The sequence below is a fragment of the Trachemys scripta genome, chromosome 14 (assembly GCF_013100865.1).
Source record: "Trachemys scripta elegans isolate TJP31775 chromosome 14, CAS_Tse_1.0, whole genome shotgun sequence".
In the NCBI taxonomy this organism is placed as follows: Eukaryota; Metazoa; Chordata; order Testudines; family Emydidae; genus Trachemys; species Trachemys scripta.
Window position 1 is genome coordinate 18,301,443 of NC_048311.1, and position 25,892 is coordinate 18,327,334.

At 47.0% G+C, this 25,892-nt stretch overlaps 1 protein-coding gene across 2 annotated transcripts in view; it reads right to left on the reverse strand.

The window, feature by feature from the left end:
• Window positions 1-25,892, reverse strand: part of MGAT5B (alpha-1,6-mannosylglycoprotein 6-beta-N-acetylglucosaminyltransferase B) — a 172,827-nt gene that overhangs the window by 63,591 nt on the left and 83,344 nt on the right. For both annotated transcript variants that reach the window (XM_034790490.1, XM_034790489.1), the window contains exons 4-8: window positions 22,990-23,102; window positions 16,025-16,098; window positions 12,396-12,566; window positions 10,973-11,137; window positions 9,955-10,124 (exon numbers count right to left, since the gene is read on the reverse strand). In XM_034790490.1, the coding sequence (XP_034646381.1) occupies window positions 9,955-10,124; window positions 10,973-11,137; window positions 12,396-12,566; window positions 16,025-16,098; window positions 22,990-23,102 (693 nt within the window). The remainder of the gene's footprint in view (window positions 1-9,954; window positions 10,125-10,972; window positions 11,138-12,395; window positions 12,567-16,024; window positions 16,099-22,989; window positions 23,103-25,892) is intronic.

The window sequence follows — 25,892 nt, forward strand, 5'->3', positions numbered from 1 at the left end:
GGCAGGGCATTTTTCTAGGTTAGTCACCATTCGCTAGTCACCATCCATTATTCTCCTCTTCAGAGTGTTACCCAGTCAGGAACCAGCCGCAATACCCCATCACTAAGTTGGCCATTCATACCCCGTTAAGGTCCTGATTCTGTGATCTGATCCGTGTGTGTGGACTCTGGTATCTGTTCACCGACTTCAGTGGGACTCCACCTGGGTGCTATGGTCCTCCAGCATGGATCAGATCAAAATACTAACCCTTGGAGCAAGGGAGGGAATTGTGCCTCAGAGGGGTGACTCTGAGTCCCAATGTGGCTCCGGGGCTACTCCTGGGATGGTACAGTCTGTACACCCCCTTACCCACAGCTGGTCCTAAAGACCCAACTGAGCCCCACAATTATTTATTAGTATCATGTATTATTAACCCTAAGTATTCTATTCAGCTTCCCATTGCCTGTATCAGCAAAGGCTTTTCTAAGCATTCCTCAGATCCTCCACACAGCCCAGAACAGAAGTAACAGCGGGGAAGTTTCTAGAAAGAGCTAGAAAACACAGAAATGGCTCGCTGGCTCCACTCAATCCAGTGGTTTTCTCTTGGCTTTTACATGTGACAAGAGGAAAGATTTCTCAAACTCCCTGCTACACAATGCCAGCCCTGCAGCAAATTAAGAGAGGGGCAGGAAAAATTATTCTTTTCAGAGCCGCTGCTCAGAGAAGCTGCTTGCAACAGCAGAGTCCAGCATCAGCTCGAGCGGACTTGGCGGCACCAGAAAATTAAGTCCTGGCAGAGAAAACGACTGCCAAAGGGGAGGGGTTCCCCCTCCTGGTGGGGATGATGACAAGGAGAACTAACTGCTCTGCATGGACTGGAGATAAATTATAACGTGCAGACACAGGCTTCTTTCGGCCATTGCCCTGGACTAGGAGAGGGTACGTTGTTTTCCCACCAGGGACACTCACAGTAGTTACCCTAGCTGAGCCAGCACGCTATGGGCTGAGCCTCAGGGGATGCTGTGCCCTGCAAGAGGGAAGGGGTCTGTAGTGCACATTAGTCCTCCTCTCTTTGCCTGTCAAAGTTTTTGTGGTGCGGAGGAGCATTCCAGTGGCCTCTGTCTCCTGCTACACAGAGGTATGGAGCTTGGAGATCCCTGACCCAGATCAGGTGAGGGGCAGCAGGCACTAAATGTCAGTCTCTTTGCAGCCCTGCTGGGCTGCAGGGAGCTCTACTGCCCATGCCTCTTTCCCCGGCATGGGGGTACGCCTGTGTCTCTCTGCTGGGTAAGTGTTGTATCCGACCCCTGGCCCCGGGGCAGATCCTGACTCTGATCTCTCCTTCCCTCACACAGGTGCTGTTGCCATATCTGGGAGGTTTTTTCTCTGTAACATCTCCAGTGTCCATCCCTCCCACCCCCAGTGCCAATGCCCCTGGCCAAGCTCCAATCACCCCTCGCCTCTACAACTGCAGCCTTCTCCCCTCTGTCCTCCCACACCTCTCTCCCGCCCCGCTTTCGAAATGCTGCTGGGAAAACCACCTGCTTTGCTTGCTGCTTGGGCCCTGTCCTGCCCTTCCACCGATCCCTTCCCCGGCTTCCTCCCTGCTCCTCCTCAGCTCCGTTGAGGCAATCTGCACCCACAGCACACATGCCTGGAGCAGCCCCCGTGCACTGACAGCCCCTGGGTGTTGTGAAGGGTGTGCAGGGGGCAAAGGTTCCTTGTGATCGCACATGCACAAACCCTGCGCACAAGACACACTGTGCACAACCTAGCCCTTAGCTTGAAGCATTTCTGGGTAGAGGCCTTGTCATGATCCCGCCTTCATACCTGTCTGCAATGCACTTCGCGCAGTGTGGGCACTAGACAAAGAACCAGCAGTTTAATTAACTGACACGAGTAGAAATCATTCATTATAATGCTAATGAATACACTGCTTCCCGAGAAGGCTCAGCCTGCACCTTGGCTCCTAACTAACAGCATGAAACTGCCTCTCTAGACCCCTCTGGATTTTACATGAATAACCCATTCCCAAGGACAGCAATTATCTGTGTCCTTTCGGCCCATCGGACATGGGTAAGGAATTGTCCTGGGCAAACAGCACTCTGCAGGGAGCCAGTGTCTGGAACCCTGCTGGCTCCCACGTGTGCAGTCCCTTGCACGTGATGTGCCAGACTCGCACTGACAGGGATTGTGCCTGCAGTGCTGTTCTTAGAGCACCCTCTGCTGGAGGAGCCATCCAGTGGCATTTACACTTGCTTTGGAATATATGCCCTGAATGTCCAGGCCAGAGGAGAGAAGCTGTGCTGGTTTCCAATATTGGAAAGAGGAGACCAAAAGGTGACAAGCTTAGGCAACAAATCAGTCTCAGGAGGAAGATAAGCCATGCAGGTCAAGATGAAGTTCCTTTTTGACTTGGCTGCCCCACAATAAAATCCATTCAGAGACAGCAGTCCCAGTTCCAAGCTGTATTTTACCGCAGAGAAAAAAGGGTACGCACTTTTGCAGCCAGAATCATAGAATCATAGAATATAGAATCATAGAATATCAGGGTTGGAGGGGACCTCAGGAGGTCATCTAGTCCAACCCCCTGCTCAATTCCCAACTAAATCATCCCAGCCAGGGCTTTGTCAAGCCTGACCTTAAAAACCTCTAAGGAAGGAGATTCTACCACCTCCCTAGGTAACCCATTCCAGTGCTTCACCACCCTCCTAGTGAAATTTTTTTTTCTAATATCCAACCTAAACCTCGCCCACTGCAACTTGAGATCATTACTCCTTGTTCTGTCATCAGGTATCACTGAGAACAGTCTAGATCCATCCTCTTTGGAACCCCCTTTCAGGTAGTTGAAAGCAGCTATCAAATCCCCCCTCATTCTTCTCTTTTGCAGACTAAACAATCCCAGTTCCCTCAGCCTCTCCTCATAAGTCATGTGTTCCAGCCCCCTAATCATTTTTGTTGCCCTCCGCTGGACTCTTTCCAATTTTTCCACATCCTTCTTGTAGTGTGGGGCCCAAAACTGGACACAGTATTCCAGATGAGGCCTCACCAATGTCGAATAGAGGGGAATGATCACGTCCCTCGATCTGTTGTCAATGCCCCTACTTATACAGCCCAAAATGCCATTAGCCTTCTTGGCAACAAGGGCACACTGTTGACTCATATCCAGCTTCTCGTCCACTGTAACCCCTAGGTCCTTTTCTGCAGAACTGCTGCCTAGCCATTCGGTCCTTAGTCTGTAACAGTGAATGGGATTCTTCCGTCCTAAGTGCAGAACTCAGCACTTGTCCTTGTTGAACCTCATCAGGTTTCTTTTGGCCCAATCCTCTAATTTGTCTAGGTCCCTCTGTAGCCTATCCCTACCCTCCAGCATATCTACCAATCCTCCCAGTTTAGTGTCATCTGCAAACTTGCTGAGAGTGCAGTCCACGCCATCCTCCAGATCATTAATGAAGATATTGAACAAAACCGGCCCCAGGACTGACCCTTGGGGCTCTCCACTTGAAACCGGCTGCCAACTAGACATGGAGCCGTTGATCACTACCATTGAGCCCGACGATCTAGCCAGCTTTCTGTCCACGTTATAGTCCATTCATCCAGCCCATACTTCTTTAACTTGCTGACAAGAATACGGGAGCTCTGTGCTCCCAAGCCCAGCTGAGATGGGGAACCACGGCCTGGCTGACTGGTAGCTGTTCTTCACAGCTTCATTCAGAGTAGTCTCAGGGGAGGCACTAGAGTCAGTTTAGAACAGGGGATTTTGTCAGTGCTAATGGATGTCGAAGCCACCAGGCTCTGTAGAATGGCAAAAAATGATGGATTACGATGCCCGCTGCTCTGTCTGAGTCCCCCGCTGATGAAAACAAACTTCTTGTAAACCCCGCCAGGACTCAGCTCGCTGTTTCTTGTCATTACCCAGAAGAGCAAGCTCTTCATTACAAAAAAAAATTGGCATTAACTTCAATCACTCTTGAGTATACAGATATTCTTTAGGAGGATGATTTAGCACAGCACAGAGTGCGCCTGATAACCTGAAGATTTTGTGATCTGTGCATGCTGCTTTGAAAAGCCGCTGGGCTTTGCAGGACTATTATTTTTTTAAGCTAATTAGTCGGGAGCTAATTCTGTTCGTTAATTCTGAATGCTGCATTTTTTCTACCCCTTCGCCCTGCCCCAATAAACTTTTCACCATGGATTGGTTCTGCAGTGGATGCTGGCTTAGCGCCAGGGCCAGCACAACCCATTAGGCGACCTAGGCGGTCGCCTAGGGCACTACATTTTGGGGGGCGGCGACCGTGGGGGTATTTCGGTGGCGGGACCTTCCACAGCCTCTGTGGGGGCGGCATTTCGGGGCGGGACCTTCCGCTGCCTAGGGCGGCAGAAAAGCTGGCGGCGCTCCTGCTTAGCGCTGCCCACACACTAATCAGTCAATGGAGTGACTTTGGGGGTTGCTTGTTTTTGTCTCTTTTCTTTGCATCACCCCTGCCTTCATCATATATTCACTATCATTCACCCAGTGAGTCCAGGTCACTTTGTAGGGGGAAACATTGAGATGTTCTACAGAGCGGTTCTCCAAAGGGCCAGCTGATGACGCAGCTGCATCAGTGGTGATTAGAGCTGGGCGAATAATTGATTTTCTGGTTCGGTGGCACTTCCAAAAAAAAAATTGGGGGGAAAAATTGAAGATTGAATCTGAAACTTTTTGGAATTTTCAGTGAATTGAAAAAAGGTGGTACCGGGTCTGCTCCTGAGTGGGAAACTGAAACCTGCATCTCCCAGCATTCAGGTGAGTGCCCTAATCGATGGACGATAAGCGCAGGGGAAGTGGGACGGAGCACAATAGCGCCCCCCTCCACTCCCTCTTCTGGCCGTTTTGTGAATGGCCAAAACTATTTGTGTCAAACTCACGCACGGTTTTGGGTCAACAGAAACTGCATTCCTCATCGAATAAATGCTTTGTGTGAAAAATTTCACCCAGCTCTAGTTGTGATATATGTATAATGCTAGAACCCCTTGTCCCTCCCCAGCCCTGTTTGCAAAGATCACATTTCCCCCCTGCCAATAAACATGCATTACTAACAAATGAATGACTAACACTGAGACAGGGCGGCTCAAGAGAATGTCTCAGAGCAGAAGATCAACTAATCCTTGCAAAATGAATGGATCCTAGATATCAAGTTGCGAGGCCCCATCACTTGAGTAATTTGAAATTATACTGCACAAAGCCCTATATAATGTACTTCAGTGAACAATCTGACATTTGTGAAGGGGCCAAGCTACATGAACAAATAGCTCTTTTCCATCTCTAATGTCCACTGGCCTGATTTTAGAAGACACTTTAGTCACTCAGTGCCGCTGACAATCCAGAAGACCCATTGAGTGAAATCTGGTGGGCCCAATTCTTGTTTACACTATGGCCTCTTTATGCCACTCTGGCTTAAATGGCATTTGCTTTTTAAGGCCTCTTAAAAGAGAATGAGGCCTGGCATGCTCAGAAGACATTTCTGGTGCTGTCACAGGTCTCCGTTCCCATCACCCCAATCCAGGGCTTGTCCAAAGAGGTCGCCCAGTGCTTTGAAGCAGTAACTCTGACCTGGCAGTGTTGTGTGGTGGGCTTGTGAAGTTTGCAGCCTACTCTGTGTCTTTGGTTTGCCAGCTCTTTGCCATGCTGGAGTTCCTCACCCCCCTCATGTCGAAAATGCCTCTCGCCGACTCATGATGAGTCCAGAAGGGCAATTCTACTACCAAACGGGGCTACAGAAGTGAATGCAAAATCTCTGGGGCTTTTCTACATGGAAGCTGGGGGCAAAAGGCTGAGGTTATTGCCCAGACATGGAACTGACTCGGCCAACATCTGGGTTATGGAGTCTGAATAGTGCAGTAACGGTGGAAAACTTCCAGATGTGGGATTTCAAAACTGCTCAGCATTGGTCTAACTCTGCTCCCATCCAAGTCAGCGGGAGCCTTACAGTGGTTTCCGATGGGAGAGTGTAATAAAACTTTTGAAAATCCCACCCACACAGCTCCAGAAGGAGTCTTATCCACACCCCCAGAGTTCCCGCTCTGACACATTGTGTTGCTCTGCAGAAAGGACCTGATCCTGTACCCATCAATGGCAACGGCAAATAACCCAGGGGCTTCCATTGGAGCAGGATCCAACTTGAAGTTGCAGCTGAGAGGCTGACCAATGAGGGGTTGATTCATAAGAACAGCCATACTGGGTCAGACTAATGCTTCATCTAGACCAATATCCTGTCTTCTGACAGTGGCCAGTACCAGGTGCTTCAGAGGGAATGAACAGAACAGGGCAATTATCAAGTGATTCATCCCATCATCTAGTCCCAGTGTCTGGCAGGCAGAGATTTAGGGACATATGGAACATATAGTTGCATCCCTGATCATCTTGGCTAATAGCCATTGATGGACCTATCCTCCCTGAACTTGTCTAATTCTTTTTTGAACCCAGTTATACTTTTAACTGATACAACATCCCCTGGTAATGAGTTCCACAGGTTGACTGCATTGTGTGAAGAAGTACTTCCTTATGTTTGTGTTAAACCTGTGCCTATTAATTGCATTGGGTGAACCCTGGTTCTTGTACTTTGTGAATGGGTAAATAACACTTCTCTATTCACTTTCTCCACACCAGTCGTGATTTTATAGACCTCTAACATATCCTCCCTTAGTCGTCTCTTTTCTAAGCTGAACAGTCCTTTTACATCTCTCCTCATATGGAAGCTGTTCCATACTTCTAATAATTTTATTGCCCTTTTCTGTACCTTTTCCAATTCTAATATACCTTTTTTGAGATTGAGGCAACCAGACCTGCATGCAGTAATTAAGATATGGGCCTACCATGGCTTTATCTAGTGGCATTATGATATTTTCTGTCTTATTATCTATCCCTTTCCTAATGATTCCTAACATTCTGTTAGCTTCTTTGACTGCCGCCGCACATTAAGCAGATGTTTTCAGGGAACTATCTACAATGAGTGCAACAGCTAATTTAGATCCTTCATTTTGTATGTATAGTTGGAATTACATTTTCCAATGTACATTATTCTGCTTTTATCAACATTGAATTTCCTCTGCCATTTTCTTGCCAACCCCATTTTGTGAGGTCCTTTATAACACTTCGCAGTCAGCTTTAGACTTAACTAGCTTGAGTAATTTTTTATTGTCTGCAAACTTTGCCACCTCACTGTTTACCCCTTTTCCCAGATCATTTATGACTATGCTGAACTGCACGGGTCCCAGTACAGATCCTTGCGGGACCCCCTCTTTACCTCTTTCCACTGTGAAAACTGACCATTTATTCCTACCCTTTGTTTCCTATCATTTAACCAGTTGCTGATCCATGAGAGGTCCTCTTATCCCAGGACCACCTACTTTCCTTTGAGCCTTTAGTGAGGGATCTTGTCAAAGATTTTCTGAAAGTTCAAATAAACTATATCCACTAGATCACCTCTGTCCACGTTTGTTGACCTCCCCTCAAAGAATTTTAATAGATTGGTGAGGCATGATTTCCCTTTACAAAAGCCTGTTGACACTTCCCCAATTTATCATGTTCATCTATCTGTCCGATAATCCTGTTCTTTACTATAGTTTCAACCAATATGCCTGGTACTGAAGTTAAGCTTACTGGCCTGTAATTGCCAGGATCCGCTCTGGAGCCTTTTTTAAAAATCAGCATTACATTAGCTATTCACCAGTCATCTGGTACAGAGGCTGACTTAAGCAATGGGTTACATACCACAGTTAGTAGTTCTTCAATTTCATGTTTGAGTTCCTTCAGAACTCTTGGGTGAATACCATCTGCTCCTGGTGACTTATTACTGTTTAATTTATCAATTTGTTCCAAAACCTCTTCTACTGACATCTCAATCTTGGACAGTTCCTCAGATTTGTCACCTAAAAAGAATGGCTCAGGTGCGGGGATCTCCCCCATAACTTCTGCAGTGAAGACTGATGCAAAGAATTCATTTAGCTTCTCCGCAACAGCCTTCTCTTCCTTGCGTGCTCCTTTAGCACCTCGATCATCCAGTGGCCCCACTGACTGTTTGGCAGACTTCCTGCTTCTCATGTACTTAAAAATTCTTTTCAAAGATTCTTTTGCAGCTGTTCACCTTGCTTTGCCCTTGAGCTTCTTGTGCTATTTTTGACAGCTCACACCAGCTGCCGTGCTTTCCTCCTTCAGCAGGAAGAAGGGAAGGAAGGAAGGAATGGGCTTAACGAGCATGGAGCTACTGCCTTTAAAACAATGCCAGTAAAGTCACCGGAGACACAAACTGGAACTGAAATGTCCATGGCACAGTGGGAGGAGCAAGCCGGCCTGCAGCACACCTGCATCCGCTCTAATATCGGCTATTCTGGGGGCTTTGTTCGGAAAGATTCTAACTGCGAATGAAATCTGAGTCTGAAACAACCAAAGGGGGACTATCCTGTGTTCTCCTGGGCCAGACCCCTGGTGAGCTTCACCTCCCAGGGCCTCCCAAGAGGTCCGGCCAGAATCTTTCCCTAGCATGAGGTTAATTCAGAAACCATAAAAGGCCTCATTCGCCTCTCCTTTACACTAATTTTACACCGAAGTAACTCAACCAGCTTCAGTGGAGTTACTCCTGATTTACACAAGTATGATTTACTCCTGGACCATAGTCTCTCTGCTCTACACACCTCAGTCCACTAACCCCCGCTGTCCTCTCCCACTGTCTGAAGGACATGATGCAGAGCTGGTGCTTGAAGGAGAAGTTGCTAGCTCCTGGGGGTGAACCCGGAGCAAGCCTGGGCCTCATACATAACCAGACTCACAAGAGTGACCCTTGGACAGAGGCTGGCTCCTCTGCCCAGTGCAGGCGGAGGACAGGAGAAAGTGAGAGAAGGCGAGCTGCTGGCACGGCAGGGAGCTGCTCACCGACAACCACAGGGACTGATGATTAGTGCTAGGGTAATACAGGGGGCAGATCTTCAGCTGGTATAACTGGCGTGGAGCAATGGGAGGTAAAGCTCACAGGAGTCTGACCCAGGAGTGTACAGGAAAGTGCCCTTTTGGTTTATTCCATTGGAGCTATGACCATTTACACCAGTTGAGGATCTGCCTTTGGATGTCTCCAGCCTTGTCTACATTGGGGAGTTCAACCACTGGTGCCCAGTCTAGGGTTGCCAACTCTCCAGGATTGTCCTGGAGTCTCTAGGAATTAACAATTAATCTTTAATTAAAAACTATGTCATGCGATGAAACCTCCAGGAATACATCCAAGCACAACTGGCAACCCTAGACCAGTTATGGTGCAATTGTATCAGTGGAAGGCCCTAGTGTAAACTATTATAAGCCAGGATTTGCAGTGCAGCTGCTCACCCCTGCTGGAAGCCAGGATGAACTGTACTAGTGCAAACCATGGCTTTGCTTGTCTGCACTAAGGGTTTACAGTGCTGAAATCAGGGTGAATTCCCAGGCAAGGCCTAAGTCAGCACACGTAGCGTCATGCTTTGCAGAGTCTTTCATCCGACAATCTCACAAATCTTCACTGAGCCTCACGATGCCCATGTGAGGGAGGTAGAGAGTACTACAGCCATTTTACATATGGGGAAACAGAGGCACAAAGAGCTGGAAGCAAATGGAGCAAGATAACACAATACATCTGTGATAGCTGAGAATAGAACCCTGGGGCCCTGACTCCTCATCCTCCAGACTACACCGCTTTCCAGGAGAGTGGCAGGGTACGACAGAGAGACCTGAATGTGAGGACAATGGGAAAACAAAGTGAAGCATCTGGCTGCTATAGACATTTCTATGGGATCTCACACAGCAATTCCAAGAGCCACAGCCTAATGGTTCAAACTAACCCTTGGACGCCTGGAGGTACAGCCATCCCCTGTTCGCAAACAACAGCCCATCAGACAATGCCAGCCTGCTCCCAGGGGGACTCCCGCTCTACTGTCTGGGACCATTTCATTGGGCATCAACATGGTGCTTACCTCTGCAGCTCTTTCAAAGAAACCGTGACTTTCAGGCTGTGTCCCAGAACGAAGAGGGCAGCTAAGATATCTGCCCATTGGACCATCTCACCCAGAGGTCCCCCCTTCAGCACCCTGGGGCTGAAAACATCCCCTGACTCCTCCGTCAGGAAGCCGATGTGAATCAAGATCTAGAGAGAGAAGGAGAGAGGATGATGCTCTTGTGGCCCAGGCAACATGGAATGTGGCTGTGTAGGCAGCACACAGACATGAGGACGGTGTGCAACAGAAACTACGCAGGGAGCCAAACTCTAAGGTCCTCACTCGGGTTTTACTCAGTCTTCACCCAGGCAAAACTCTCAGGCTGATTCTTCCAAACTTGGGCACCCAACTAAATCCATGTTTTGGCATCAAAGCAAGAAGCCTGCTCTTCAGAGGTGGCCAGCTCCTGCTGCCCGCACGGACTTCAATGGGCATTGTGGATGCTCAGCACCAGTTGGAATCAGGACCATTGACTACAGTAGGAGTTTTGCCTGAATGATGAATGAGAACGTGCTTCAGCATTTAGCCCATGGACTTTAGGATCGGTGAGTGACTTACGCAAGGAACAAGAAGCCTTGGAATTGTCTGTCTCTACGCTCAGCCTAGTGCAGGTGGCTGGAATGCTGATCTAGTCTGCACTTCCCCATGAACGACACCTATCGCCGTCTTCCCAGCAATCTCCAAAGGCACAAGCAGTATGTGGCTACCGAATCCATACCAGCCACTCAGTCTGGCTTTCAGCTCAGCAGAAGCTGGGGGCTGAGGTGTTCTGAAGGTAGTTAGGAGTCTTACATATGATCCGCTAAGGCCAACCAAACTCATTTCCCCAATGGACACAGGCTAGACGTGAAGGGGATTTCCGTACACTAAAGTGCCCTTTCCCATTTACCCTGAACAGCCTCCAGTTTACTGCTCTACAGTTAGTGCAACCGGTTCTGGAGGCAAATGCAAAGGACTCGTCAGCCCACGACTAATTTTCCCTACGTTCATCTTTCACCTGTTTTTGATCCCTCCGTCTGCCCTTCAGTTTCTGCGCCAGGCTTTGGGTGGCCAGAAGCCACTGTGAGGCCAAGTGCCGGACTCTCTTCTTCATGAAGATCAAGGATTCCTTGCCACTCCCGATCAGCTCAAGGAGGTAAGAGAGGTTGCTCCGAAAAGCTGCCTAGGAAAAAAAAGAGAGTCTGCTTTTTAGGCTATGTCTACATGACGAGCCGGGGTGTGATTCCCCTGCTCGTGTATTCATTTAACCTCTCATCATGCTAGTGTTAGGAGAAATAGCAGTGTAGCCGCAATAGTACGGATAGCAGCAGTGAAGGCACAGCTGAGCTGTGCTGAGTACAACCCCATCTGAAACTGGCCTGGCTGGCTCCTTTCCTGGAGCAAGTACAGTCATCCTTTCGCTGATCTGTCCGAAACACATGGGCAAGGTGTCTGAATAGTAAGGGAAGGTCAGCCCTTAAGTGTTACACAGAAGGAACTGCACCCTTGATGGGCATCAGCTCCCCACTTTGGCTGTGTCAGAAGACAGTCAGAGAGAAGAACAGACTTGCAGAACTGGAATGGGTCTTGGGCCTTGCAGGGAGCGAAGTGAGATTAGAGGAGCCCAGTAGGAGAGCAAGAGAAGAGTCTCAACTTCAGGACAGTCCTGCTTTAGGTGGGAGCCTAGGCCGCCCAACCTATGGCTAAGTGGGACTTCTTTTTGGGCCATACAGTTTCCTCCAGAAGTGTCCATGGGACCCTGGAAGTAAACGGAAACTCCATTCCTGAAATTACAGAGCCATGTTGACAGCTGAGAGCTCCAATATCTTCATGTGAAAGATTTGGCAGGTGAAGCATTTAAAATCTCCCATAGGGATTATGCCAGAGCAAAACTTCAGTGTTCCCCATCCCATTAACCGACTGGGGTCTCCTGATTATCTGCTGGCTCCCCCAAGGATAAATAAACTCTTTCCCTGGTACTGCAGGCTACAGAAACTTACATCCATGCATGGAAACATCTCTAAGTGGGCAGCAGTTGATCACTGGTGCCACTGATCAAGTGCACTCAGGAGAACACAGGTCAGTGTAAGAGGCCTATGCTAGTCTCAGCTTTTACTGTAGTGGTGCTACTGCCCTACTATGATGCTGGAAGAATGGCTAGTGTTAAGGTTAGAGATAAATGCATGTCTTGGGGTTTACAGTGCCACAGTTTCACCCAAACAAATGCTAACCGATCTCCAGTCTGACATGGACATAGACGCCATCCGTAATACAAGGCTCTTTGCACTCATAGACCCTCTAATACAGATTTTCTTTAGGCACCATTTGTAGCTCGTGACCTTTCTCTATCTCTTGCCTGGAGACGTTGAATCCAGCAGCCCACAGAAGAATACACCTAAAGGAGGGTGCTGGACTGGCACACAGACCCTCACTGCCCTTACCTGCACTCTGGGCGGTGGCTTTGAGGATGGCATGGCTGCCGTCTGATTTCTCCAAGGCAGCGGAGGACAAAACCACTCAACTTCGCTGAGGTAGATGAGGAACGAGCATTCTGTGCCGTCCACGCCGAAAAATGCATAGCAGGGGTCGGACGTCCACCTGGCCCTCATCCACTGCAAGACAGGCAAAGACACAGATTAGCAGGGCGAGCTCTGCAAACCCCACTGCTGGAGAACTATGCTTCGGGCATCTTGTGCAGAAATCTAAGGATGCTCACTAGGTGGCCACTGTGAACCCTGTCACATGCAACCTTCCAGACCTTTCTACATGGAACCTTGGGGGCAGGGGGAATAAAATGGAAGGAAACACACAAAGACTTATACTTCCCACATCAAACAGCACTACTGGCTCACTTCCAAACATGGGCACCACAGAAGGATACACATTTGACCTAGGATTATTAGCCTCCACAGTAAAACTAGGTTCACACAAACACAACTGCTTTGTAACCAGCTTTGCCATGAAAATATAAGCGGGAAAGTAGTGTTGGCATAGAGGCCTCAGGTTCTATTTCTGTTCCATCTGCTTTCTTCTATCTACATTACAAAAGATCCCATAGCACTTTTCCATGTGAGTAGGAGTTTGTCACACTATTCTTGGCCATATTTCCTGGGCCATAACTTGTGCAGCTGGCTTATCCCTATAGTGTAAGTTTCCAGGAACATGTGGCTTGCTAAGGAATTATATATATTTATATATGGAGATATACTTATCTCATAGAGCTGGAAGGGACCTTGAAAGTCATCGAGTTCAACCCCCTGCCTTCACTAGCAGGACCAAATACTGTCCCTGACAATTTTTTTTTTCCCCCAGATCCCTAAACGGCCCCCTCAAGGATTGAGCTCACAACCCTGGGTTTAGCAGGCCAATGCTCAAACCATTGAGCTATCCCTCCCCCTAAATCATTCCTTAAAATGTAAATTTATTTAACTGTCAGAGTGTAATACTTTGTCCTACCCGCAGGGGTAACGTATAGGACCACCCTTCTAGCACTAGGACTGGCTGGAAAACAAGAATTCTGTTTTGTGAAAAATATCAAGGTTTTGACATTTGTTATCGTTCCACATTTGAACGAAAAATTAGACCTTTCAAAATGTTTCATAAAAACCCACAAGAGATTTAGATCCGAATAGCCAATACCCCAGTGTTTAGGGCACCCAGTGGGAAGTGGGAAGCCCAAGTTTAAGTCCCTGATCTGTCTTGTCTGTACTTTTAACAGAAATTTCATCCTGGATCTGAGAAACCTTCCCAACAAAAGTTGCAATGAAAACAATACGCTTCCACGAAAGTTTCAGTTTTGACCGAAAAAAAGTTTTGTCAAAAAAATCCCATCCAGCTCTTATTAACGCATCATCAGTGATGCATAGTATAGAAGGATTGAATGTTACCGTTGTGCATAAGTATAAAACATTGCCTTTCCAGTGGTATTACTGTCATAATAGACCAGAGCCTTAGCTGGTGCAAATCAGTGTAGATCCATGGAGAAAGCCACCTACTTGAAATCAATGAATCTATGCTGAGTTACGCCAGCTGAGGATCTGGGCCGTGGTCTTTATGGAGTGTTTGGTCAGGACCTCCTCAGCCATCACACTGGGAAAATAAAGATTGAACACAGAGAATTTGAACTGACACTGCCTTCTTGATTTGAGGTTACACTCAGCTTTGGCCGGAATACCTGAGGTCTCCAGTGATGCAACCACCAATGCCTGGAACAAGGGGCGAGGAAATTCAAAATAATGATATACCATGGTACCTCCTTCTTCCTGACCAACTTCCTGAACTGACCTCCAGGTTTCATAAACTCTGGGAGAATGGGGAGCCGAGAAGACAGAGATCTACTAGACTTCCCAGAGAGTGATTTTGCATGCAAGAGAATACACGCAGGACCTCAGCGCATATCTCTCATCCTCTAGAATTTGCTTGGGCCAGTCTCTTTCTAAATTTAGCTACAAAAACGAATCCATTCAGGAGACAGGTCTCCGTGCCCAATATTTAAAACTCACCAATCATCCAGACAAGAGATCGCATTACTGCTTTTGGCAATTAAATTACACTCAAAATTTAACCAAGGCATGGAAGAAAACGACGGTTAGCACAGGGAGACGGGATAATGTAACTGTGCTATCCTATTAATAAGCTCTTTAATATTTTTTCACGTGGACTCAGCAAGGCATAATTTTAAGTGAAGTCTGAAGTAGGAGGCTGGTCAAGCTTTTAATTAGTTCGTGTAAAGTTACTGTCTGCCAAAGCAGCATCCTGCCCCAGGCCAAATGCCAAAGCTACGCTCAGGTGCAGAGAGCAAGCGGTGTTAAGAGTTGAGACCAGTGTCACATTGCCTTAATGAGATACAATGTCCTTTGTGATGCCTACATTATTTCCCAGACCCTTGAGAATGCTCCAGATTTAAAAGAAATAAATACATGTGATGGTTCTTTCCCTTACATGGCTTCGTGCTTAAATAATTCACCAAGACATAAAGGCAGGGCCATATTAATCATGGAAACCCAGTGGACTGTAGACAAAGGATGCCCATCTCTTTGTCCACCCTCAATGAGTTGCTTTGTTCTGCGCTCTCCCTCCACAGCACACGCACCACGTGATCTGCTGCCTGATCCTCTAGTGCACTCTGAATGGGAGCATTATGTTCTCTCCTGTGTGAAGGGTAACTGAACCAGATATAAGTTTACACAATGAGAGAGAGAGAGAGAGAGAATTTTACTTGGTTTTAAAGAGATCAGCAGACATTTCCTAAACCATCCACCCTTTGGATTGCTGCTTCTCCAGTTTTACCCTGGCAATTGCTTTGCACAGTTGCCGACTTTCACCCGGTAAATAAGCACCCCGACTTTCATAATAAGCCAAAAATCAAGCTAATCCCATTTCAAAACAAGGCCAAAACAAGCCAATCCCTAAGAACCCCAACACTCCGTGTGACTAGATTCTCCTGGCGTGCAGTCTGGGACTGTGGTGGGCCCGCTGTGCACCCCTGACTCCCCCCTTGCCCCTGCTTGCCGGGAGCCAATCAAAAAAAAGAAGCAACAAGCTACAAGCAACAAGCTACAAGCCAAAAACTAGCCAACAAGCAACTCACAAGTGAATTAAGCCAAAAACAAGCCCAATTTCTGCATTTTTTTTTCATGGGTTTAGCATGTCTGTTGCTTTGTTGTCATTGGCAATGGCTTCCGTCCAACCATTTTTTTGCCCCAACCATTAAGATCTATTTTTAGAGGAGGACAGTGGGGGGGGGGGGGGGGGAAATTAACTCACCAGGCCCTGAAGTACAATAGAAGACTGCTCTCCATAGCATTATGAAAATCTCTACTTAGAAGGGAAAGAGGTACCATGCCCATTGGTAGCTGGTGATCTGATCCCAGGAAGAGGGGTCACAATTTTATTCATAAAAATGGGGATTAACCCAGTCTGCACCTAATGGGAAAGAAGATCTCTATCCCTTCCTGGCTGGCGTTGGGTAAGAGGGTTGTTAGAATGGAAATGGCACCTCTCGCAGTCCTTGGCTTTCTTCTGACCATAGGAAACCACCTCAAAATCAGTTTCAGTGTGTCTGACTCACCTCCACTTTTCCAGAGCAGTCAGGGTATTTGGGGTCCCTGGGCACCTCACACTGGTCCCGTCTGCCTTCTATCACTGTGGAAAGAGAATTCAGATACAGGGAGAAGTAGAAAACTTTTAGAATAGTGGAAACTCTAGAACTTGGGGGGCAGGACACTGATCTGTGGTCAAGGTTTGCCATTCAGTTTTCACCACCCAAAAATCAATCCTTCTGACTTGATGCAATTGAGCAGCTGCTAGTGGTGCATGTGACAAAGGAACAAGCCTCCTCTAAAACACCCTGCCAGCTTGAATGAGCCTGAGTGAAACCTGTGGAGTAGGGAAATATTCACATGCTGTTATACCCGTGGATAGAATCACTGGAATTTATTGGAACACTGCAAGTACCAGCTCCAGCACAGAGACAGAACTGAACATCCTGCTAAAACCCCCAGATCAGATACAACAACATAAAAACATAGAAGACAAAAACTTAACATTGAGATAAGGATACAGCACCACCTATTGGTGGAGGTGCCTTACAATACCCATTTTCCAGATAGGGAAACTGAGGCACAGAGTAGTAAAGTGACTTGCTCAAGGTCACACAGGAAGTGTAGTAGGAGCCAGGAGTCCTGACTTTCAGTCCCTACTCTAAATGCTAGATCACATTTCCCTTATATTGGTTTTTTTTTGGGGGGGGGGGTTGGGTTGATGCTTCTGTTGGCTTGTATTTCTCCTGTTCTTTTAGCCCAAATTCCAGGGCATTTTCTAGAGGGGGGAGCAACTCCAGTTCCACATCCAACCTCTGATCACTCCCTGTACATTCTTTTAATAATCTGTAAATAGGCTTCTGTATCTAAAGCCGTACTTGACAGCCTTCCAGGCACAAACTGTAAAATTGCAACAAACAGTCCCACTGAGCAGTCAAATATAGAGCTCGCCCCTGGGGCTAGCGCTGCCAACACGTTCAGGTCAATCTGTGCTCTCAGAATAGCTTACACACACACAGAGTAGTAGTTCTGAAACAGGCACTGACAAACAACGCAGAGTGGGTGTAAAGCACCAGACCTCCAGTGGGACACATGCACTCTAGCAACCTGCCTAGAGAGAGGCCACCCAACTAACTAATGGTGTTATTAGTCCAGGATCTATTTTAACTACAGGTGGGCCCAAAGAAGCTATGTGCACTCTCTTTAGGCTTTGGGCTCAGAGTTTGGGTTCAAGGCACAATTGGGGCTGACGTCCGGGTTTGTAGCCTATGCTGCCAAAATCTTCCAAACTGTTCTTGCAAGATTTAAGCCCCAAGTGGTAGAACTCCTGCAAGAATTGATCTTGGGGAATTTCTGACATCTTGAATTACAGAAGTCTTATGAGACAAGCTGTTCTCATATTTCAGCACTATCTGAAGCAGAAATTCGGCCCCTTCTGGTTTTGGATACAACAATCTATCTATCAAGGTTTTTATACTGACACCCCTCACTGCAGGTCACTGAGGACCTATGCACCGCTACAGGCTGGGGATTGACTGGCTAAGCAGCAGTTCTGCAGAAAAGGACCTGGGGATTACAGTGGATGAGAAGCTGGATATGAGTCAGCAGTGTGCCCTCGTTGCCAAGAAGGCCAATGGCATATTGGGCTGTATTAGTAGGAGCATTGCCAGCAGATCAAGGGAAGTGATTATTCCCCTCTATACGGCACTGGTGAGGCCACACCTGGAGTATTGCATCCAGTTTTGGGCCCCCCCACTACAGAAAGGATGTGGACAAATTGGAGAGAGTCCAGAAGAGGGCAACGAAAATGATCAGGGGACTGGGCCACATGACTTACGAGGAGATGCTGAGGGAACTGGGCTTGTTTAGTCTGCAGAAGAGAAGAATGAGGGGGGGATTTGATAGCAGCCTTCAACTACCTGAAGAGGGGGTTCCAAAGAGGATGGAGCTCAGCTGTTCTCAGTGGTGGCAGATGACAGAACAAGGAGCAATGGTCTCAAGTTGCAGTGTTGGAGGTCTAGGTTGGATATTAGGAAACACTATTTCACTAGGAGGGTGGTGAAGCACTGGAATGGGTCACCTAGGGAGGTGGTGGAATTTCCATCCTTAGAGGTTTTTAAGGCCCGCTTGACAAAGCCCTCGCTAGGATGATTTAGTTGGCGTTGGTCCTGCTTTGAGCAGGGGGTTGGACTAGATGACCTCCTGAGGTCTCTTCCAACCCTAATATTCTATGATTCTATGACTTTCCAAATATTTAAAATACACAACAGTAATCTCCTTTTTTTCTTCCCCGGTAGGTAGGAATAAAATGCTTGATGGGGGAAGTGGGGGTACTTATAATGTGAAGGTTAGACTGAATCTGAGTTTGGTATTTAATTCTGAGTGTGATTAGATCCATGGTCATTCCTACCCCTTGTGGAACTGAATTTCACAGACTAGGTTTTGCTCCTCTGAAGTTCTGTCTCCTGCATGCTCAAGTCTCCCCCCATTGGGTGATTCAGTAGACTGTCATTGTTGTGAGAGACCAAGGCCTCTTATATACTGATTCCCTTCCCAGAATTCCTTGCTGTAAGCCTGTAAAGCCTACAAAGCCTACAGATCTCATCAGCCCTGGGAACTACAACTCCCAGAATTCCTCAAACCAGGGCCTAATTCAGGAACAGGGCAGAGCTGGACCTGAATCCCTTCTAAAAGGGCCACCTAACTTTTTGGGTATGTCTACAACATGAGCTAGGGGTGTGCTTCCCAGCTCGCACACACATACTCACACTAGTTCTCATCTGAGCTAGCGGTAGCCCAGGCAGCAGAGGCATGGCCTACTGCCCCAAAGAGGTACCCGCAGAGTTCATGTGCGTTTGTACTTGGGGCGACTAGCTTGAGCCATTGCTGCTGCAGCCCGTGGTACCGCAGCTGCACCACTATTTTTAGTGTGCTGACTCGATGAGAGCTGGTGCACGTATGTGTAAATGAGCAGGGAGTCACACCCCTCTAGCTCCGACTGTAGACGTACTGCTAGATAGATGATTTTGGTGTTGCGAGTGCCTGTTAATTAGGAAGTCGACAGAGATGGCTAACTCATTTTTCACTGAGCAGCTATCAGATGGTAACAAGTTTCAGTCATTACTGACCTGGATCAAATTTGGACTGCCATCCATTATTGATAAGCCAAAGAGTAAAGAGAAGAAACAAGACGGGGATGCAATAAGATATGTACAACGTGCTCCAATTGTTTTCTTTAACATGCTGCCAATACCCAAGCAGTTACTCACGCTGTTAATGTTAAATAAGGTCTCTGCTGCCCCTGTTCATTAGGAATCCTGGCTCCACAATACAGATGGGCATTAAACATTGATATTAGGACATGAACGGACAATATTTTACTGCCTCATCTACACCTCTCCTGGTGTCAGGGGGCCAGGCGGGGCTGTTCGGAGTATTGAGCTTCCACGGCTGGAGGAAGAAATATTAGCAGGATGATAAATATTTCATACTCTGGGGACGGGCTGAGTGCAGGCTGAGGAAGCCAGCACTGCTTTGCTCTTGTGCCCACCACATTAATCTTGGGTTTTTTTTAATCAAGCGCATTTGCAATTTCTAAAGATCTGGCTTCGAGTCAGCAAGGCAACGGCTCCAGCTTAAGGGAAGACAAAGGGGCGACAGTGTGACATGCAGTGATCCTAGCTTGCTTTGTTAAAAGGTGTTTATTGAGAAGATCACTGCAACACCCAGGCAGATCATCACGCTTCTAGGGAAAGCTCCTTCCTCATCCTCTCTCTCTGCTCCTTCCTGCTCTGGAAGCTCTTTTGAGCTCCACCCTGTGGAGCTGAGAAGCGTGGGGGAGCAGGACTGTGCAGCCTCTCTTGCCAGCCCTACTACCACAAAACAGTTGGGCTTCAGCTGCTTCCATTCATTCAGATTGCTGCCCGCACCAGCTGCAGATGAAAGACCCAGTGGATGTTCTGGTTGAAATCCTCAGCTGGCTCCACTTGGCCAACTAGGGTTTGGAACAGAAGTACAAGCCAGGTCTCTTTGGCTACTGGTTCCTGGTGATATCAGTTCTCCAGAAGAAACCAAGACCAACTGGGGAGTTCTAGGGGTGCCAACTGGAATTTGCACTGTGGCAGGAAAGAGGGAGAGAGCTAAAGAAAGGAAGAAGGGGAAAAAAAGGAATGAATGGGCAAGGCTTAAAAACAGGAATGTAAGTGCTCACCCTCAGATACAAGTCAAGGGTTTTGTATTGTGTCTACTGGGGATTATTGTCTTAGGTAGATTAATATTAAATAAATGTATTATAGCTGCCTGATTAAAAATGTCAATAAACGGCACTGGAAGCACAATAATGCACTCAGGATGTGCATTTGCCAGCCAATGTCCACACTCCAGGAGCGCGCTGTGGTATAAATTGCAGCAGAGTGCCTTAGCACACCCGGGGGCACGTAAATAGGTTTATGAACATGCACCATGCCGTGTGTTAGTGCTTACTTAGAAAATGGCTTTGCAATTCCAAATATCGGTGTGACAAGCCGCCATCTTGGTCAACACCACGGGGATTGAATCAGGAACCTCCGAAGCTGAAAGCATAAACTGCTACAGCTTGGGCTAACATGTCAAGGCTTGCTAATGGGGACTGTAACAGACTCGTTTCCTCTGAAGAACAGGCCGAGAGGGGAACCTGTAACACGCTCACCAGCAGTTTACATCAGCTCTAGAACATAGTGCTTTATTCATTAATCCCCAAAGTCTCTTAGGCAGGGGCGGCTCTATGTTTTTTGCCACCCCAAGCACGGCAGTCAGGCAGCCTTCGGTGGCATACCTGCGGGCGGTCCGCTGGCCAGGCGGATTCGGCGGTGTTTCTGCTGCCGAATTGCCACCGAAGCTGCGGGACCAGCGGCTCTCCCGCAGGCACGCCGCCAAAGGCTGCCTGACTGCCACCCTCACGGTGACTGGCACGCCGCCCCCTACGGCTTGCCGCCCCAGGCACGCGCTTGCTGCGCTGGTGCCTGGAGCCGCCCCTGCTCTTAGGCTCTATCCTAGTCTATTATTCCCAATTACAAGTGGGAAAACTGAAACAGAGAGGTTAAATGACTTATCCAAGGGCACCCAATGAGTCCAATTGGCTGTCAAAGGAGTGATACCACACCCACATCTGTAGCACCTAGTAAATGATGGATTTTTTCTTATTTTTGCTAGATGTGAGCTAACCATCTCAGATAAAATAACCCCCCACCATCACCACCACCACTGATCTTTGGTTCAAAATGTGAATTGAACCAAAGTGAATAATTTGGGAGATTTGAAATATTCTGATGCGTTTCCTCCATGTTTTTCCTTTTTTCTGTGCCTCTGCATTTCCGACTTTTGGCCAGGCCCAGATCCAGATCAAGCTATGCCCAAATCCCACAAGACAGAGTGTTCCACTTGGGGTCAGGAGATGTTGGCTCAGAGGATCAGTACTAGGAGAGACAGTAGTTTAATTCTGAACCAGCTCACTAGTAATTGAAAGCAACCAGTGCTCAGTTGACACCATATAACTGTGCTAGGCAATACACAAGATAGAGCTATCTAGCAGCTGTTCAGAAAGTGAGAAATGAGTTGGGGGTCTCAGTCCAGTCCCCCCTGGACAGGTATCCACTACACCAATTACTGCCCTCTAGCATAGAAGATAAGGCTAAGATTTTTAAAAGTGCCTCAGGTTTCAGAGTGGTAGCCGTGTTAGTCTGTATCAGCAGAAAGAACAGGAGTACTTGTGGCACCTTAGAGAGTAACAAATTTATTTGAGCATAAGCTTTCGTGGACTAAAGCCCACTTCATCAGATGCATGCAGTGGAAAATACACTAGGAAGATATATATATATATATATATATATACAGAGAACATGAAAAAATGGGTGTTGCCATACCAACTCTAATGATACTAATTGATTAAGGTGGGCTATTATCAGCAAGAGAAAAAAAACTTTTGTAGTGATAATCAGGATGGCCCATTTCAAAAAGTTGACAAGAAGGTGTGAGTAACAGTAGGGGAGGAATTAACATGGGGAAATAGTTTTTAGTTTGTGTAATGACTCATCCACTGCCAGTCTTTATTCAGGCCTAATTTAATTGTGTCCAGTTTGCAAATTAATACTAGTTCTGGAGTTTCTCATTGGAGTCTGTTTTTGAAGTTTTTTTGTTGAATAATTGTGACTTTTAGGTCTGTAATTGAGTGACCAGGGAGGTTGAAGTGCTCTCCGACTGGTTTTTGAAGGTTATAATTCTTGACATCTGATTTGTGTCCATTTATTCTTTTGCGTAGAGACTGTCCGGTTTGGCCAATGTACATGGCAGAGGGGCATTGCTGGCACACGATGGTATAGATCACATTGGTAGATGTGCAGGTGAACGAGCCTCTGATAGTGTGGCTGATGTGATTAGGTCCTATGATAGTGTCTCCTGAACAAATAAGTGCCTCAGTTTTTGAGACACATTAAAGCTTCTGCTTTCTGAAACTCTGGCCCCTTTAAAAGTTATTTCAAGTTGGGCCTCCAAAAAGTGAGAGACCCAAAGTCACTATTCCTTTTGGAAACCCATAGCCCACGTCTCAACTGAACTATGCAGACTGAACGCCTCTTCCAGACCTAGCTCCGGTCTCGCCAGGTGAGGGTTGAGGCACATTGATGATGCAATAGGTGCATTCAGCATTGCTCTGGCCAATGGCGCTCCTACTCTGGAAATCCCCGCATTTCACTAGCACTAAATTCACACTGAGCCAGACAGAAGTAGTAGCAGGAAACTTGTCAAACAGCCCATTTTCCTAAGATATCCAACCTAATTTTGCAGACACAAGTGATTTGGGTAACTTCAGCTCAGCATCCAAATTCCTGCGTCCGTATCCAAACCTATTGTGGTTGGCTTGTTTCTACAAACACTGTACAGCACTTAAGAGTTCCTGAGGGTGTGAACCTGCCCAGCATATAGAATCAGTGACTGGGCAGAAACATCAGGGCACTCTTACCTTTCCCATTCATGAGGCTGTTCCGGAGAATCTGATCTACTTTCACTGCAATGTCAGAGACATTCTGAGCAATAGCTTGGATCCTCTCCATCAAACCTGCTGCTGGCTGGAACCTGCAAAGTAAATAAATAAACCCTGAGAACACAATTCCTTCCTGTAAGGCGTCCAAGCTTGTTAGAAAGAGTCAGGAGTTCTTTCTGCCTAAATAACGGTCGTTCTTAGGTGGCAAAATAGGTCACCAATGGGAGCAGCACTGATGGTGGATATAATGATGGACTAAACCTTCCATTACTTGCTCACTCACAAATTCCATTTGCTTCCATGAGAGCTTGGACTGAGGGGGGGAGGCATAGCTCAGTGATTTGAGCATTGGCCTGCTAAAGCCAGGGTTGTGAGTTCAATCCTTAAGGGGGCTACTTAGGGATCTGGGGCAAAAATCAGTACTTGGTCATGCTAGTGAAGACATAGGGCCGGACTCAATGACCTTTCAAGGTCCCTTCCAGTTCTATGAGATAATATATGGAGATATACCTATTTGGCACATCGTTATTTCCCGCCCACCTGCGCATGCACTCACACACAAAATGCAAATACTCATGTCAGCTGGGGAAACTTGTTTTGCCTAATTTCAAACTTTCTCAAACAGCCTGTGTCTGAAATTCCTTCCTAAAGGTCATTGGGCTTGTGGTCTGCTTAGGGGACGCTGTAAAAAAGGATGTAGATAGGGCAAATCCAGGAAAAAAAGGTGAAAAATGAAGGAGAGCACAACCAGAGAGAGACACTCAGGCCAGGTCTACACTACGGGGGGGGGGGGGAGAGTCGACCTAAGATACGCAACTTCAGCTACACGAATAGCATAGTTGAAGTTGTGTATTTTAGGTCGACTTACCTGGCTGTGAGGACGGCAGCGAGTCGACCGCTGCTGCTTCCCCGTCAACTCTGGTTCCACCTCTTGCTGCGGTGGAGTTCCGGAGTCGACAGCAGAGCGATCGGGGATCGATTTTATCACGTCTACAACTAGAGGCGATAAATCGATCCCCGATAGATCGATCACGACCCGCCGATCCGGCGGGTAGTGAAGACGTGCCCTCAGAGAAAGAGGCAAAGGAGCAGAGCAGGGCAAGAGAGAAGAAAAGCTACAATATATAGACCATACACAGGGCAGCTGCTTGGGTCAAATTGGCTTTGCAAGTGCTAAAACCAGCTTGAGAGCTTTACAAAACCTTAGCCACCACAAGTCCCATCCCTCCCCCAACAGCTCAGCTGGTAACCTGAATGAAGGTGCAGTCACAAGGCATTCCCTGGGAAGTGTTGTGTCATTAAAGAGCAGGGACATGACATTTTTGCTGGGGAGTTAAATGGTTGCCAGAATACAGTTAATCTTTGAACAAATAAATTACTGGCACCCAGGTGTAGTGACCTATGAGAAGAAGTTCTGATTACCATTCAGCCAGTGGAATTTGCCATGTAATCATGGAGCAGATGCTAATGACGTGATTAAGCTATTTTGAGGAAAAGTGCAGGAAAAGGTCAGTCCTGCCCAGAGTGCCTGCCCCTTATTGAGGAATTACAGCAAGTCCCCCAGGCAGCATCCATCCTTCAAGCAACTGATGAGGAGCAGCAGACGGGGGTGTCTGGGCCCCAGAGAATGGAGGGATAATCTATAACAACCCCAGTGGTCAATGGGAAGGCTCTATTCCCGCTCCTCCTGGGTCAGATTCTGACATCCCAACTTGCGATAGGCTTCATTCAGAAAAGCACATAAGCATGTCCTCCATTTTAAACCCATGCTTAAATTCCATTGATCTGAATGGAACTTAACCATGTGTTTAAGTGGTTTGCTGAATCAGGACCGGCAATCTGTACCACGCATGCTCCACCAATGGAAATCAATGGGCCTTATTCTCATTCACACTAAGGCCCCAATGCATTGCTTTGGCACCTTACATGGATGGAAACAACAGAGCAGTGCATGAACCTTGTGCAACACACGCAAAGAGGACAGAATCTGACCCTCTATGAAGTGTCGCTCTTGTGACACATGTGACGTGGGCCAATCTTTCCATTTCAAATGTTCTGCTCTCTGTTCTCACTGCAGACGATAGTATCTTGATGAGCTTGAATACCACAGTCAATCATTTCCCCTTCCACAAGGTCAAGGTGATAAGATTTTTCTCCAGCTATGCAGATGGTTTAAAAAAAAAAAAGGAAAATGTCATAACTTGTGAGTAAAACCAAAAGGGCAACCTTGAATTATCACAGAACAAAAGTATGCCCTGATTTCGGGTCCTTCTCACTAAAGTTTTACATTTGTTCTCTAGCGGATCAGTGAACCGGAAGGCTAGGATTTAAAGTGCCTCTGTCCTCAAGGCTAAAACCCCCCACTAGTTTTATGAACCCACACTACTTCAGTTGTTGATTTAAGGCTGTTCTCTAGCAGCAAACAACTCACATTTTTCCTTCCAGGATGGTTTATGAGCATCGATATTGGGCCTTCACACTTCCATAGGGGAAACCACATATCTTGACATGCAAAACAACAACAACAAACAACAAAAAAACCCTATTTAAAATCCAGAGGCTGTCCCTCCCCCATGCGGTCACAACCCTGTGAAAGGATAAATCAGGGGTCAGCAACCTTTCAGAAGTGGTGTGCCGACTCTTCATTTATTCACTCTAATTTAAGGTTTTGTGTGCCAGTAATACGTTTTAATGTTTTTAGAAGGTCTCTTTCTATAAGTCTATAATAAATAACTAAACTATTGTAGGTAAAGTAAATAAGGTTTTTAAAATGTTTAAGAAGCTTCATTTAAAATTAAATTAAAATGCAGAGCCCCCCCAGATCAGTGATCAGGATCTGGGCAGTGTGAGTGCCACTGAAAATCAGCTTGCGTGCCACCTTT